The sequence below is a fragment of the Mustela lutreola genome, chromosome 10 (genome assembly GCF_030435805.1).
Source record: "Mustela lutreola isolate mMusLut2 chromosome 10, mMusLut2.pri, whole genome shotgun sequence".
NCBI lineage: Eukaryota > Metazoa > Chordata > Mammalia > Carnivora > Mustelidae > Mustela > Mustela lutreola.
In genome coordinates this window covers 109,171,993-109,187,615 of record NC_081299.1, presented here as the reverse complement: position 1 = coordinate 109,187,615, position 15,623 = coordinate 109,171,993, and the positions used below count along the sequence as shown (strand labels likewise).

General features: G+C 53.5%; 2 protein-coding genes across 8 annotated transcripts in view; one reads left to right on the top strand and one right to left on the bottom strand.

The window, feature by feature from the left end:
- SETDB1 (SET domain bifurcated histone lysine methyltransferase 1) overlaps positions 1-642 on the top strand; it is a 33,656-nt gene extending 33,014 nt beyond the window's left edge. For all 6 annotated transcript variants that reach the window (XM_059134822.1, XM_059134824.1, XM_059134821.1 and 3 more), the window contains one exon: positions 120-642. In XM_059134822.1, the coding sequence (XP_058990805.1) occupies positions 120-237 (118 nt within the window). In that variant the 3' untranslated portion in view covers positions 238-642. The remainder of the gene's footprint in view (positions 1-119) is intronic.
- Positions 643-823: 181 nt separating this feature from the next.
- CERS2 (ceramide synthase 2) lies at positions 824-10,103 on the bottom strand. Of its 2 annotated transcripts, none has more exons than XM_059134827.1 (11): positions 9,951-10,103; positions 4,609-4,782; positions 4,070-4,187; positions 3,754-3,872; positions 3,469-3,526; positions 3,312-3,362; positions 2,992-3,084; positions 2,668-2,796; positions 2,358-2,464; positions 2,071-2,224; positions 824-1,887 (listed from the first exon to the last, which is right to left on the bottom strand). In XM_059134827.1, exons 2-11 carry the CDS (start codon positions 4,779-4,781, stop codon positions 1,747-1,749), a joined length of 1,143 nt encoding a protein of 380 aa, XP_058990810.1. In that variant the 5' UTR covers position 4,782; positions 9,951-10,103; the 3' UTR covers positions 824-1,746. The 2 variants fall into 2 exon arrangements, with proteins under 2 accessions (XP_058990810.1, XP_058990811.1); XM_059134828.1 differs by lacking the exon at positions 9,951-10,103 and adding an exon at positions 7,921-8,004.
- Between the last annotated feature and the right edge of the window lie 5,520 nt (positions 10,104-15,623).

Here is a 15,623-nt window from a genome sequence, read left to right as displayed (position 1 = left end):
GTTGGGTAAGAGCACCAGCCAGGGTTCAAGAGGGGGAAGGCCCCCACCTTTTGCCCCAGCTCTGCTCACACCTGGTGGCATGCTGCCTTCACCACCCCCATCCCTGTCTTCCTGTCCAGGAGGATCCGGGCTGGGACAGAGCTCACTTGGGACTACAACTACGAGGTGGGCAGCGTGGAAGGCAAGGAGCTGCTCTGCTGCTGCGGGGCCATCGAATGCAGAGGGCGTCTTCTTTAAAGGATAGCCTTCTTCTGAACTTTCCGAACCCTCCCTGAACCATCCTTTCCTCAGGAACCGGGTCTTCCTGACTGTTAAACTCTGACCCCCACGTCTCCAGTCTAGCTCTTCCCCCAGCTCCTAGTAGATAGAAATGGGAACTCTGGATCAGGAGATCCTTTCCCATGTGGTGCTAGCAGGCAGGGTCCCTCCTCCCACCTCCTAAAGCATGGAGGCAGGGAGAGGTTGCCACGCCGACCTGGGCCTGATATCCCTTGGTCCTCCTGTGACCCCTCCCTCCCAGCCTATATTTGTTCAAGTGTTCATGCTTCTGACAGACTGTATTCCTGGAATGAGGGCTGCATATCTACTGTCCTTGATTTGTATGGCTTCTTGAACATCTTTTTAACAAGATGTTAAAACGAAGATTGTGATTTGATTCATCTTCCTCAGCCCCCATTCTCCCAGTTCTGGGTCTTCAGGGACAGAGCTGTTTCCACTCCTCATCTTTCCCAAGAGGCAGCTGTCATTAATCTCACACCGTCTCTACCTTTGCTTTTTCTTAATTGCCATGTGAAATTTTAAAAAAGAAAACATTACATAACCATGAGGAAGACTAACTTAGTTTATTTAGTTGATCTCCCTTCTCAGTTCCTATTAGTCTCAGACACTTATTGCCATGTTTTACTTAATCTTTAATATATTTTAATTAAAAAAAAAAAAACCATTAACAGTACATTTTGGTCTGAAGTGGTCCCTCTGCTGAAATGCCAGGTGCTAGCTGTAATTCTGGCTTTAACCCAAAACACCGAATGTTTAATAAATAAAAATTAGAACTAGTTGCCATTCGATTCCAAACCAGCTAGCCTAGGGGATGAGGCCAGAGGAAGGAGGCAGTTAAGATCTTGGACCTGTGGCGACAGAGAGCTGGCAAATAACACGTAGACCACCTGAGCAGTCCCAGTATGCGCCCCCCCCCTTTTTGGCAGAGGTAGGGGTCATATGTACCCTCCTACACTCAATTCATTTGTGTCTCAGGAGGGGAAAAAGTTAAAGCTCAGCTTTGGTTTCTGGTCCAAGTTAGGGAACCTAGAAAGGTGAGCCTTGGTCCATCTTTGGCAGAATGAGGCCCACAGATGGGATAATAAGGCACAACCCTGGCTCTGGAGGTCAGGGAGTCTGAGGCAAACAGCTAGGGCCAAATTCTGAAGAATAAGGAATGTGAGTTGTAATTGCCACCCCCAGAGCTGAGGCAGGCCTCCAAAGCAATAGAAAGGACAACTTAGAATAACAGAGGGAAAATAAGGCCATCCCCCCTCTAACAAAGGATATACCAACCTCCCCTCTCCCTGGGGATAGGCTGGTTAGAGTTTGGTTAAAGGCAACTGGGTGACAAAGAAGCAGGAGGTTGGGCCGTAGAAGAACTCTCTCCTTGCTTGCTTTCTCCCCAGGGTTTAAGTGGTCCTCTGGGGAGGACAGGCTAGTTCCTTGGCTTTTTGCGTTAATCTGAGGGGCAGCAGGGACAATGGTTCAGTCATTCTTACGATGGTTGTTACTGAGGACAGGGTGGCCGTTGGCTAGGGGCCGGCTCTTTGCTCCTCCCCCGGCTACAGCCTCCTCCCCCTCTGAGCTCTCCGTTTCTTCCCGGTCACTGCGTTCATCCTCTACCAGCTGTGGAAAGGGAAAAGAAGGGTTACATGCTATCCTCAAATGCTTAAGGGATGCCTCTCTCAGCAGGCTTGTCTTGCTGTACCCAGGGCCCCACAGTAGTTTCTTAGCAGGATGCCTGCTCATATGGGAGGGAGTCTGGGCTGTTTCTAGAGTTCAAGGGTGTAGGGCCTACAGAGCAGTCACCTTTCCAGTTATGAACTTGTGGGCCATGCGCAGAATGAGGTAGGCCCAGAAGATATGCAGCAGCTGTAGCACTCCCATCATGGAATTGAAGAAGTAGTAGCCGAAGAAAGCAGGATAGAGCTCCAAGGGGTAGACCACCGTGCAGTGCAAGATCCTGCATCAGGAAAGGAGGGACAGAACTGGAAACACACAGAGGAGGTGGAGGAGGCAGCGGGGATGAGAACAGATAAGGGGAGAGGCAAGGCTCCTGATTCCTTGAGGACAGGAGTATAGACTGGCTTACTCACCAGAAGGGCAGGATGACCAGTCGGGTAATGATGAAGACGATGGCGAAGACGATGAAGATGTTGTTGCAGGTGTTTTTCCATCCCGCATAGTTAAACATCTTGGCTGACTGTACAGATAGCCCCCATCCATCAAAATGTGCTCCTGACTCTCCCGTATACATTTATATATACACTGGCTCTGTGCCCCCACCGCCTTGGTCCCAGGAAGGTCAGCACCCCCCACACCACCACCACCCCCAAAAAAGGGAGAGGGACAGGAGAACCTGCACCGGAGTCTCTTAGGTTTGAAGAAATGCCCAGCGAGCCTGACCTCTAGCAGGTAGTCAGAAGAGTCATGTAGAGCCATGATCAAAGTCCCTGCTCGGATGTAATTGGCAAACCAGGAGAAGCTGATGAGAATGATGGTTGCCACGTGGTGGATGATCTGTTCCTTAAAATCCTGCAAAGAAGATGCAGGCTCCAGGGGACTTTTTCGTGTTCCCCAGCCCCCACTCTAATCCTACTTCTTTCCCCTTCCACCTAGTTCCCCTTAACCCACAGTTCCATCCAAATACCCAGAAATCAAAGAGAAAGGCTCTCCATCCTGGGGCTTTGTTTTGGCTCCTAGGCTTACGGGCACAGCTCCCTGACCTACCTTTCGCTTGACATCAGAGGCAATGCTGAAGAGCAGCGACCAGTAAAAAGAAAGTTCAATCATGTAGTACCAATACTGGGAAGGGATGGTGCTCTGGGAGAGAGGAGAGAAACAGAAAGGTGAGGGACCCTGAACAACAGGACCCAAGGGTCTCGCCTGTCCAACCCAGCCCTTCTAGCCCTTGTTTAGCACCATGACTACAGTGCCTTCTGCCATGTGTCCCAGAGATGATCTCTTCACACAGGTGTACATGTCCTCGTCCTGTCCTACTTTGATTCTCTTAATCATCCCAGATAAGGAGTCAGGACCCCATCTCATACCTGTATGGGATAGCCCTCCCAAACCTTCTTCATGTCATAGAACCAGGGTTTCTGCAGAGAGACGGCGAGAGGTTAAAAGAGGAGGGGCCCACACTCTATGGCTTCACACCACCTTGACAGAAAACCTACTCCCACCTCCCAGGAACCCGGCACTCACATCCACGATGACAGCCATGCCAGCAATGAAGGCAACCAGGTAAAAGGTGAATCTCCAGCTGGAAGAGGAAGCAGAAAGGATGAGGGGAGTGGCTGGGAGAGTGGCACAGCCCTCCAACCACTCCCAAGTGCTCGGAGGTCTCCCTCTCAAGAGTATCATTGATATCCAAATTCGCCTCCTCACCAGGGCACAACCTCTCCCTGCACACAGCCGTGGCCCACCCCTCCAAGCAGGACATCAGACCTTCCTCTGCCACCCAGCTTCTCCGGCCCCAACCTCCCCTACCTGGCTTCTCTGAACTTCTTGAGGAGACTGGGCCGATCCTGGTTGCGGCGGCGGCGGAACCAGCGCTCTACCTGGCGGCCAGAGAGCCCACTCTGCCGTGACAGGAGCTCTACCTCCGCCTGGGTGTTGTGAAGAAGCCCAGTATGTTCAACTGTGGAACTCGACAGCACCCCCATCCTCCCGCCACGGCCTCCCAGCAAGAACCTGGATCAGTACCACTGCCCTCTCGTCTCGTCGCCTGCCCACATGGCGTTGCAACCTGCGCCCTCCCCCAGCAGCACCCAGCAACTCCCAGAGCAGGGCCTGCGGCTCACACCTGTTTGGGCTGCTTGCCACTGGTTAGGTAGAAGTGCTCCAAGGTGGGGTTGGCTGCTGCCCGCAGCCGAGTTTTCTCCTTTACGTTCAGGAAGGCGGCCAGTGGTGTAGCCACATAACTGAGGAAGGGAGAGCAGTGAAAAGGGTCTGTCTCCTTTAAAGCACCTCAGTTTCTTGGTAGCCCCTAAGCTGGGAGGGGAAAGGGCTGCAAGCTCAGACAACTTTATCCTGGGCCTCAGTTTCCCGGCAACTCCCTCTTTGGCCTGCTTCGGCTGCCGAAAGCTGACAAAGCTGCCTGTGTTCACGAGTGACCAGGCGGAGTGGAGAGGGAGAACAAATAACCATTGAAGGAAAGGGCCTGGGGATGCTGAGCCCTCAGGAAGACAATGCTGCGTTCAGTGGGGGGCACACAGTAGGCAGGGATCTGGGTGGCCATAACAGCGGGGTCTGGGACCAATTAAACAGCAAGAAACAAACTTGAAGTGTGAGAAACTGTGGCTGGCAGCCAAGGCAGGCATGGGGGAAGGTTGGTATGCTCACAGCTCAAAGTAGTATCGAACGATGAGGAAGAGCAAGGCCAGGGGTAGTGTGATGTAGAGGTCTGAGGCTTTGGCGTAGACACGTCCATCCCGGTCTTCTAGATCAGCCCAAGTTAAGTTCACAGGCAGCCACAGCCGTTCCCACCAGAAGTAGTCATACAAGGTCTGGAGCATCCTGAGTGAGGAGGGGGGGAAGTCAGAGGGCATCACAGGGGGCAGCTATGGGGGAAGAGAAAGATGACAGACTGAAACCCTGGAGTCTGGTCCCAGCCACATGGTGTTGGGCAAATCAGTTTCCTTGTCTGTAATATGGTGGCTTTCCAGTCCTAACATTTACCATTTACTGCAACTGAAAATGCTGCTGATGACCCCCAGGAGTCCCAGTTCTCTAGAACTAAAAACCTTGGGGTCTCCCCATCACTTTGCTACCCCAACAGGGAAGACAGGATCTGGCCCTGGAAGATGTAACAATCTGAGTAAAACCAGAGGCACCTTCTCCTCCCCTGCCCCCACGCTCCAACTACCCCTCTATCCCTCAAGCCAACCCACAGTTAAAAGCCTCCATGCGAAGGAAGCCCAAAAACAGATTGCAGGGCTAAAGCAAACCCTACCTCCTTTCCTACAACCCTTCTGGGCCAGAAGGTCCCTGGGGAAAATTAAGAGGCCAGAGTAAAGCAAAATTATGTCCCTAAAAGATGCTGAGCTCCAGGACAATCTGAACATCAAACTATTCCACCTGAGATTAATACCCCATGCCAAGCCATCCAATTCCTGCACATAAGGTAGAAGAACTATCTGAAGCATCTTTTCAAAAACAAAGTGAAGGCAAGGCTGTAAAGTATTAGGGATGGGGGGGCGGTGCCTCAGTGGCTCAGTCATTAAGCGTCTGCCTTCGGCTCATGTCATGATCCCAAGGTCCTGGGACTGAGCCCTGCATGGGGCTCCCTGCTCAGCGGGAAGCCTGTTCTCCCTTTCCCACTCCTCCTGCTTGTGTTCCCTCTCTTGATGTGTCTGTCTCTGTCAAAAAAATAAAATCTAAAAAAAAAAAAAAAAAAAGGGGGCGCCTGGGTGGCTCAGTGGATTAAGCCGCTGCCTTTGGCTCGGGTCATGATCTCAGTGTCCTGGGATCGAGCCCCACATCGGGCTCTCTGCTCAGCGGGGAGCCTGCTTCCCCCTCTGTCTCTGCCTGACTCTCTGCCTACTTGTGATCTCTCTGTCAAATAAAATAAATAAAATCTTAAAAAAAAAAAAAAAAAAGGATTAGGGATTCATGGACAGACAATGGAATCAGAAGACCAAAACATCTGGTGGAAGTAAGAGCTATTTATTAAGGCTCATCCATAAAATAGTAACTAGTCTGCAGGGGAACACCCATCCCAAGGACTCAGGGAAAAGCTGTTCCTTCCCATCTCCCCTCTCCTCCCCAGGGTCCACTGGGAGGCAGTGACCAACCCCTGGCCACTTGGATACTGGAATGAGGGAGGGTACAGACCTCCTTTGAGGTTCCCTCTAAAGGCATTGTCCAGTGCTCCTGAGGGGGAGAGCAGTTGCTGGGAGCTGAGAGCAGCAGCAAGATGGTCCTATGGAGTCAGTGATGCCAATACTAACAGAATGCCTGGCAGTCCTGGGACTCAGAACGCCAGTGGGATGACAAGGGCAGAAGTTTCTAGGCCACCTAGCCCTCATCCTCTCAGGAGGGAAGAGAGGTGCTGGTATTCAGGCTGGCATGGAACTAAAAGCTGACGCAGAAGGTGGTCTCCTCCCACCCGGAGGGAAGAGAGTGGGAAGACTGTTCTCACCAGGAACTGGAGACCAGTTGGTGCCACTGGCTGAAGGCTGATCAGATCCCAGCTGAGCTGGGCTGGTCCACAGCCTGCTCTTCCCATGGCTCCGCCCACACCCACCACAGTACTTGCGAAATCCCTCTCAGAAATCCCTCTCAGCCTGTCACGGGTCAGTATTCCAGCTCAAGGACTTTACCCTCTTGTCCCCACTCCTGGTCACTGCTCTCAGATGAAGTCAGAGGTCAGCACTGACAATAAAGGAGCTTCAGCTCCACCTTCCCCCAGTAACACTCATTCACACACACACACACACACACACTCTAGGCTCAGCTCCCAAGGACACTGCCCCTTCCCCGTCTACCTTGGCCAGAATAAATATTTAATTAGTTAAAGAGATGGAAGCCTTTTGAAAAGAACAAAATTAAATACACTTCTCCACAGTGGAACTTTCCCCACACAACCAAGTGCACAACACACTTTCATAGAGAAAAGATCAAGAAAGTCTAGCAGAGAAGGAAAATACAGAATGCCTCGATGTGCTAGCATGCCTCCTGCCTCTGGCTCGTCCTTCCCACCTTTCTAGCTTAGCTAGATTGGGGGTGGGGAAAGATATCTGATGTGTCTCCTGGGCTCCACATCTCTTGGAGACCACCTTGTCCTCTACTGAGATCTAAAGCAAAAGTATACAGACAGGCCTGGATGTCAGGCCCCATCCCCACCCTGGTCAGTGGAAACGCAGGAAGCTTCTCTGTCAGGGACATTTTTAGGATTAAAGATTCAGAGGGCTGGCTGGGGTCCCAGAGGGTGTGAGTGGGGCCCCTCTCCCTGACTCCTGGAACCCAGGATTGTCTTCTGCCGGTCTAAACCTACAAAGAAGGTGAGGAGCTGGGGAAGTTAGCAGAAAAAGGGTCAGAGAGTGGTCGAGGGCAAGCACCAGGATAGGGCCATTATCTCAACCCCAAGACAAGATGACACCTGTTTACCCTTCCCATCCCAAGCAGGGAGAGCCAGAGAACATGGTGTGTCTACAGCTCAGAAATGCAGAGTAATGGGGGCTCTCTCATACCTGGGTTGCAGGCTTTCTGTGACCACAGCCCTCTCTTGCTGCCCAGTACTTCCATTAGCAGAGCAAAGCTACCCCATCCCTGCCCACTGTACCCCACCCCCAGGGCCTAGCCCAGCAGGGAGAGGCACCCGATTCAGGACAGTCAGGGCTTCTGACTCAACATGGGGGGTGGGGGGGACAGGGGCAGGGAGGACAACAGAGGGTCCCAGCAGCCTCACTTACACAGCCCCACAGAACCAACAGGTTTGCTCCTGAAGCAGCTCTGGTGGCTTCTTGGCACCAGCGCACCAAGCCAAGCACGGGATCCCATAAACAAAAGGCCGGGGCAAGAAGAGGAGATGTGAACTGGGCATAGGGAAGACAACCCTGCTTTTCTGGCCAGTTGGCCCTCAGGGTAGGTATTTGATTTTCTGATGGAGAAATCACACCTACAGATATTTTCCCACTCACAGAATGTACTCACCCCACACATGGAGATACAATAGAGTGTGTGTGTCTTGTGTATGTCTCTCCCTCCTCTCTCACACACACACCTGCCTCAGAGACACAGACGCCACTCTCTGAGGCACAGGCTGGACAGGGGCCAAGAGAGCAGGGATTTCATGGGCATTGCATTACCAGGAACTTGACTAGGGCTCTGCCCAGCCCCCACCCCACCCCCAACCCTTCAGAGCAGGATGTAAAGGGGGCAGAGCCCTTTACAAGGCTCTGGGGGCTTGTAAACCCAGAATGCTGAGAGGGCAGAGGTCTGAGTCCGTGAGGAAAGGATCTCACAGACTCAACACGAAAATAGTCCTGCGGGTCTCTGATTTACTGAAGAAATAATTGAGGAAACCAGGATCAGCAAAGGAGGAGAGACGGACAAACACAGGGTCCCACAGGCTTCCAGCCGCCACCCGCCACTGAAGCCTGAGAGACTACAAAAAAAGGGGGAGGATCCGAGTAGTCTTCTTGTTGAAAACTTTCTTTTGGCAACAGCACAGAAGCAACTAGAAGGCTGCAGCACGGTTGAGCCAACAGGAGGTGTGTCATTGCTCCAGGCAGCCGTGTAGGTCCCCAAATTTAGCATGTCTGGGCTGCCCCACTAGAGGCCCCAACACACCCAAATACTGAGTGTGACTAGAGCCTCCAGGGGCAGGGAGAGGCCGGCAGGTTAAAGAGGCAGAGCGGGGACAGTGCTGAAGAGCACAGTAAAGTATCCGCAGGCCTGCAGGCTCCTGGCCAGTGACAGGGAGGCGAGGAGGCCCTGCCTCCAGGGGGAAAGCTGGCCAGAGGCCCCAGTGAAGGGAGTGGGCTATGGGGTACCAAGGGAGACAAGGAATTCCCCTTAGAACAGAGAATCTGTGCAGGTCACTTTATGATTAGGGCCAGAGAGACAAGGCTATGACAAGTCCTTATCCCTAGGAGCCCCATTACAAGTGCAGTCAACCACCCACATTTAGACCCAGTCACCTGGACTTTGGTATTGGGCAGAGACCCCTCCAACACAGACGTGGGAGTGACTGCCTGTTGGAGGCCTTTCCAGATTCATTTCCCTGTGAAGGAGGCATCATTCCTTGGGATCCTCAGAACCCCCTGCGTACTGAGTCTAGGAACTCAGGTAACTAAGCCCAGGTTGTGATGCCAGGAGCTTGGCTCCGGGAGACAGAGAAACCCCCAAGCTGAGGCCAAATATTAGTGCCACACACCTGCAATTAACCTACTTGCCAGAGAGCCTCCGGGCCGGTAATTAACAAGCTGTGGCCCAGAAAACCAGTTTCACCAGCAGCTTCCCCCCTCTTCGCCCCAGCCACACACACCCCATAACGGTATAGGAGCCTTAGCCTTGGGGGGCCGGGGCAGACACTCAGAGCCGCTCCTTCCTGTTTCCCGTTAAGCACATGGACGCTCTGACCTCGCTCTCGGAGTGGCCACAGTGGGCCGGTCCGAAGAAAAAGCGGCAGGACCCTCCCCACCATCCTACTCCAGCCATGGGACCCGTGCAGGCCAGGAGCGACGCCGCGGGCCCACTGCCAGGCTGGGGCTCTCGCGCAAATGGTCACCAAGCTCCTCTCCCCAACAAAGGGGGCGCCTGTGGCTCGGGCCCTCCGCGAGCAGCCCCGGGCCCCTACCTGTTGCCAGCAGGGCTTGCCTCGCCGGGCTGGGACGACGCGCCCCACAATGCCGAGGCGCCCGGCCAGCGTGCCCTCGGGCGGCACTGGGGGCCCGGCCGCTCCCGCGAGGCGCTCCGGCCCGCCCTCCCCCAGGCCCGCCGCCATGAGCGCGCCGGGCACAGGCCCCCGAGCCCGCGGCCGCCGCCGCCCCCCGCCCGGCCGCCCCGAGCCCGCGCCCCGCTCTCTCTGCCCTTGTCGCCCCCCACTCGCTCCGCAGCCGGGGCCCTCTCCGCGGAGCCGCGTCGGAGCCGCCCCCACTTCTCCCAACTTTTCCGCTGCCGCTCCCCGCCCCACCCCTGCGCGCAGCGCCCGCGGCTCCCAAGCTGGGGTCCCGACTCACTCGGCGGCGGCGGCGTCGCGGACCTGGCCGGGCCGGGAGCCGCTGCTCCGTCTCTCCTGGCGTCCGCGGAGCTCCGGCTCCCCCCCCCCACTCCGGACTGGCTAGGCTCGCTCCTCTCCTCCCCCTTCCGCCCGCCCGCTCCCTCCCTCCTTCCTCCTCCGCCCGCCGAGCCCAGCCGAGCCGCGTCCTAGCCCAGCCCGGGAGAGCAAGGCCGCGAGCGGGCCAGGAACCGGGAGGCTGGGCGTGGGCCTGCGGCCCGGCGACCGCAAGGGAGAGGAGAGAGAGCAGCGGGGCCCGGGCCTCTGCGCGGGGCAGCCGCGCCCAGCCCCCGCTCCCTGCCGCCGCCCCTTTCCCGGCTCTGGGACCCGAGCCCTCGCTGGCCAGCCCCGCGGCCGCGCCCACTGTAATCTCGGCACCTGGAGAAGCCCCAGAGGAGGGAAGGCAGTGCCGGAGCCCCGCGGCCACTCTGGACTCTCCGCGGCCCTCGGGGACAGACCCTCGAGATGCCCGGCGAGGAGCAGCCGAGCGCCTGCCTCACTCTCCCGCCCCCAACTGCGGTCGGCGACTTCAGCCCTGCTGCGGCCCCCAGTTCCCCCCGCCCGACCGATTGCCACACTTCCCACCTCTAGCCTCACTGAGCGGCGGAGGGAGGACGGCGCCCAGGCTTCGGACGAGCGAAGCCTGCGGGAGACCTTTCCGAGTGCGGTGCGCCCAGGCCAAGCTCCTCTCCCCGCCTGACCCAGGCAGCGGACCCTCGTGATTCCCTTGCCCTTCCCTGCGCAGAGCCTGCGGTCCCTGCGAGGTCTCCCACTCCATCCTCAACACAAAACCCTCGTTTCCACCCAAGTATGTAAAACTTTCCCGCAGCAGCACTTCTAACCCGCCATAGTTCTATGAAAGAGTGGACTGCCAGCTTTTGTTTTGTAAAATGTATCTGAGTTTGCCATCTACACTGTTTTTCCCTCTTCTAATTCATAGTTTTAAGATGTCTTTTGTAAAACTGGCGTTTCAACAAGATGCGACATTCTCCTAGAAAACCCACCTGGAATCCTAGCACGGACGGAATGCCGGAATGCGGCTAGGATGTGTTTGAAAGTTTGTTTAGAAAGAGAGCTGGCGTTTACGCCACTTAGGGGTAACTTCGTTTTTTACCTCGATGAAATGTTGGTATTTTTGTCCTGTCACAGTTAGAATCTTGGACAGTAGCTTCTTTCATGGTTTATCTGGTCAAGTTCAGGCGTTTTGATAGCTCTCAGGAAGGAGAGCGACCTCCCCACTATCCCAATTGAGAGCTTGGCCCTCACCTAAGGCTCTTTCTGGAAAGGTAGAGAAGCAGAAGCTGACTGATATCCAAGCTATTTGTTCGTTTGCTCTCTGTAGCAGAACCCTCACCCCATTCATTCCTACCAGTAGAGAAATGAGAACTACTGGCCCAACCCCTGGCCCATCTCCACCCAGACCAGCCACCTTTTTTAGCCTGACCTGCCCGATTTTACAATTCTCTTCAAGCCCTCCAGCTCTGTTTTCATTTGCCCCAGGATGAATTCCTCCCTGATTAGCTCTGCTTATGTGTAACCCTCTTCTGCCTTCCAATCCAAAGTTCCCTCTACCTTTCTTGAGAGTCCTCCCCAGATTCCTCTCTGCTATGTACCCACACATCCTTTTCCAGAAGGGTTGTGTCTCTGCTTAGAGCTCCAGCTAACCTTTGGGTCCCTCTCTAATTCCTCATGCCTCTGTACTGTTTGGTTCTTTTCCTTTAGCTTCGGAGACCTTTTCCCAAGAAGTTTTCCTAGACGCCAAGTTTCTCCAAGGTGCCCACAAGACTTTTTAAATAATTCCTTAGAGGACTGAAGACTGTTCAACTTACTTTTAAGATAGTAGTGAGCAGGGGAAGTTTGGGGACAGAAGTCGGATAGTCAAGGCCTGAGAAATAAAGATAAGAGGGGTTACCCCTCCCCCAGGAGACAAAAGAGAAGGTGGCTGTGAAAGGGAACTGCCTTTAGGCAGCATTAGAATGATGCTACTAGTTCTGTCAACATACTTAGGACAGTAGCTCGGGCCTGCTCGCCACACACACACACACACACACACACACACCCCACCCCCACCCCCACCACCCCCCCACACACACACTCCCCACCTCAGCTGGACCAGGGGATTTTGATCACCACCTTTCTGACCCATCCCCCAGTGCCCTGGGCAGGCATGGCCACGCCCACAGTGCCCCAAGCTGCCTGCCTGGCTGTGACTCACTTCCTCTGTAAGGGCTGCTGAGGTGGCCTGAGGCAGAGGACACCATCAGCCTTCAAGCTGGGATTTAAGTATCTGGGCAGGCTTCTAGGACAGCAAAAGACATGGACCCCAGCTGAGGAAAGTCTGGGTGGCTTGTGCAATGCAGAAGCCTGTTTGGGTAAAGGACTAGAGCATGGCTACTACGTGAGCAGAGGAACTCAGGTGCCAGGAGCTCTGGGGAGAAACGGTTTCATAAAAAGAGAAAAATACCCAGGAGGAATTTCTATGCGTTCAGAAAGCATGCAGTGCGAGATTTTGCAGAAGAGCAATATGGAGTTGGAGTTGAAACCTTATTCAGGAGTCAACAGATGAGGCTGTATTTTTTACGCCTGTCCCCTATATCCTCTACTAAGACAGACCCCAAATCAGCTATGCCCTCATCCAAGTAATGAAGAAAACACAGGAGAAGTTAGGAGACCTGGATCTGGTTCACTCCGCTTCCTGAGTCAGTAATAAGAGGGTGGCAGACCAGTCATCTCCAAGAACCCCTCCTACTCTGAAATTCTAAAATACAGAGCATGGGGGTGAAAGGTGATTAGTAAATTGGAAAACAACCTCAATCTGGCCCTGGAGTTGAACAAAACAAAACACCAGGACAAAAGGAGTGAGATTCCACCAAGTTTCAGTGAAGCAGCTGTAAACGCATCTTACATTCTCCCTTCTCACACTCCTGGACCCCAAGGATTACTCTTCTGCCCTGTAGTTGCGGTTCAGCCTGCCGCCTTCAAACTCGGGATTCCGCCCTGCTGATCTGCCAGGAATCCCTCACAGAAGTTCGGACTGAGAAAATAAGAGCCCTCTCTCCCTTCATTTCCCTCTAAACCTACTTGGAACGTGTGCCCAGAATGGACTCTAAAGGGCAGAGAAGGCCAAAGGCATGGGACTGGGGCTGCGAAGACACTCTGTTGGGGTAACCCAGCCTAGGAAGTCTCCTGCAAGTGTCTCGAGGTCTCGGGGGTGGGAGTGGGGGGACCCTTGAGTAGGTGTCTCCTTGGGGCTCTTCTGCTGACCATGCCTGCCCGCCTAGAACCTGACGTTCTCCGGAGACTGCACTTTCTAACAAGTGCGCAAAAGGAGCCCGGGGCCATCTGTGGGTGGAGCCAGAGCCTTGAAGACTTCAAGTGGCCACTAGGGGGCTCTCGGCTCTCGGTGGCTTCTAATGCCCTCCTGTGGCCAGATTGAAGATTGGCAAGATAGAAGTTGCAGAACAGAGCCAAAACTGGACTCCACAGGGAGACAAGTTAACAGTAACAGTTATCATTATAAAATAACATACATTATATCAATATTTATTGTTACATATAAGTTAACATTTTGAAATGTGGACCTGCTAGTCTGTGCAGAGCACTTTTCTAACTGGTTGCCTGGGTGGCTCAGACCATTAACTGGTTGGTTAACTGGTTGGTTTAACCATCTGCTTTTGGCTCAGGTCATGATTCTGGATCCTGGGTCCTGGGTTCCAGCCCCACATCGGACTCCCCGCTTGGAGGGGAGCCTGCCTTTCTCTCTCCCACTCCCTCTGCTTGTGTTCCTTCTATCGCTGTGTCTCTCTCTGTCAAATAAATAAAAATCTTTTAAAAAATAAAAAAAGTGCTCTACATGTATTAATTTATTTAATTCTCACAATAGCTTATAATATAAACACTATTATTACCTCTGCTTTGAAGATGAGGAAATTGAGCACGGAAAGGTTGAGGGAGGGATAACTGGGTAGCTCAATTGGTTAAGTATCTGCCTTTGGCTCAGGTCATGGTCCCAGGGTCCTGGGATCGAGCCCCACATCAGACTCTTCCTACTCAGTGGGGAGTCAGCTTTGCCCTCTGCTGCTCCCCCTGCTTGTTCTCTCTCTCTGTCTGATCGATAAATAAAATATAAAATAATATATATAATATATAAAATATATTTAAAATTTTTTAAAAGAAGAAAGAAAAGTTGAGATAATTGCTAAGGTCACATAGCAGACCAGAATTCTGAGTTCAAGAAGTCTGGCTCCAGAACCTTTGCTTTTAATCACCATGCTGAAACTGAGTCCCATCTTCCAAGTTGCCAGGTAAATTACAGGATGCTCAGTTAAATCACAGTTTCAGATAAACAACAAATGATTGCTATCCTAAGTATATCCCATGAAAAAGTTGGGTCATACTTAATACCAACAAATCATTAGTTGTTTACCTGAAATTCTAATTTAACTGAGTGTCCTGTATTTTTATTTATTAAATCTAGCAGACTTATTTTCAAAGGCATTTTTCTCTGCCAAATGCAGTCACATATATTACATAATTCAGTCCACCCAGGATGCCCTCTCCACACATTTCAGCCTCTTCAGCCTCTCCCAACAGTCCCATTTTTTTCTCAGGTAAAGAAACAGACACAGAGACCTGAAATGACTAGCTGGGATTACAGAACAGAAAAAGCTGCAGAGCTGGGCCTTGAACCCATATTCTCATGGCAAAAATTGGTGGATGTTTTCCACTTTAACAGGACACAAAGTGAGAAGCAGTGACTGCCACCCAGGAAATTTCCCTTCGTGCATTCTGAGGTCTAGTCTGCTCTGAGGAAGAGAGGCAGATCCCTCCTCAGGGATGTAAGAGAACCAACAAGGGCCTTCCTTGGCGGGGAGAGGGACAGAGGAGTGGGAACAGCCCTCCAGCTTCTGTGCCCAGTCCCCCCCCCCCCACCTCCCTAGGGAAGCAGGAAGGAGACAGCTTCTAGGTCCCAGGGAGCTGGCTGTGGGGATCAAGTGACTGCGTGCTCAGGGGCTCCCCGGGCTCCCCAGGGCTGTTCAGCTGCTACTCTGTGCACCGACAGCCCCAAGCCTAGCTGCTGCGGTTGCGTCGCAGCCAAAAGGCACCAGAAGGAATCTAAGACACAGGAACCCAGGTAGCCTCTCCCATCTCCCTGTCGCCTTTTGGGACCATGATGCTTCTGTCCACAGGGAACACCCTTTGCGATTTTCTCTCGTGACTCTGCTGATCTGCTCCCACTCTCAAATACCTGCTCTCTTTCTTCCTCACAGATCCAAACAGTCCCCCTGCCCTTCCCACCCAGGCTGGCTGGCTCTGATAAGTTAATAGGGAGTTTGGGGGTTAGGACCCCCTCTGGGGTGTGCAGGCTGGGGTGTCCCGCTGGTATGTGCCCCAACAGGTTTTTCTCTATCAGCCTTCTAAATCAGCCTGGAGCCTGTCTGACCTGTCCCCCCAGGGAGCTGGGGCCAGAGGCAGAGCCAGGTCAGAAGACTGGGCTTCTGTGGTCCCACCTGGCCTGACGGGGAAAGCGACGCACAAAGCCCCTTGTGTCCCGCTGAGCGCCCAAAGGCTTAGGAAAATTCTCTCCAGGGGCTGCGGCCTGGCTCCTGGGAGGAAAGATGCTTGGGAGGGGTTT

Coding starts and splice junctions, on each gene's coding strand:
- CERS2 (XM_059134827.1), bottom strand. CDS start 4,781: ATGCTCCAGACCTTGTATGACTACTTCTGGTGGGAACGGCTGTGGCTG. Junction 3,873..4,069: donor GTGGCAAGCAGCCCAAACAG/GTGTGAGCCGCA, acceptor CACAACACCCAG/GCGGAGGTAGAGCTCCTGTC. Junction 3,085..3,311: donor GGGAGGGCTATCCCATACAG/GTATGAGATGGG, acceptor CCTCTCTCCCAG/AGCACCATCCCTTCCCAGTA.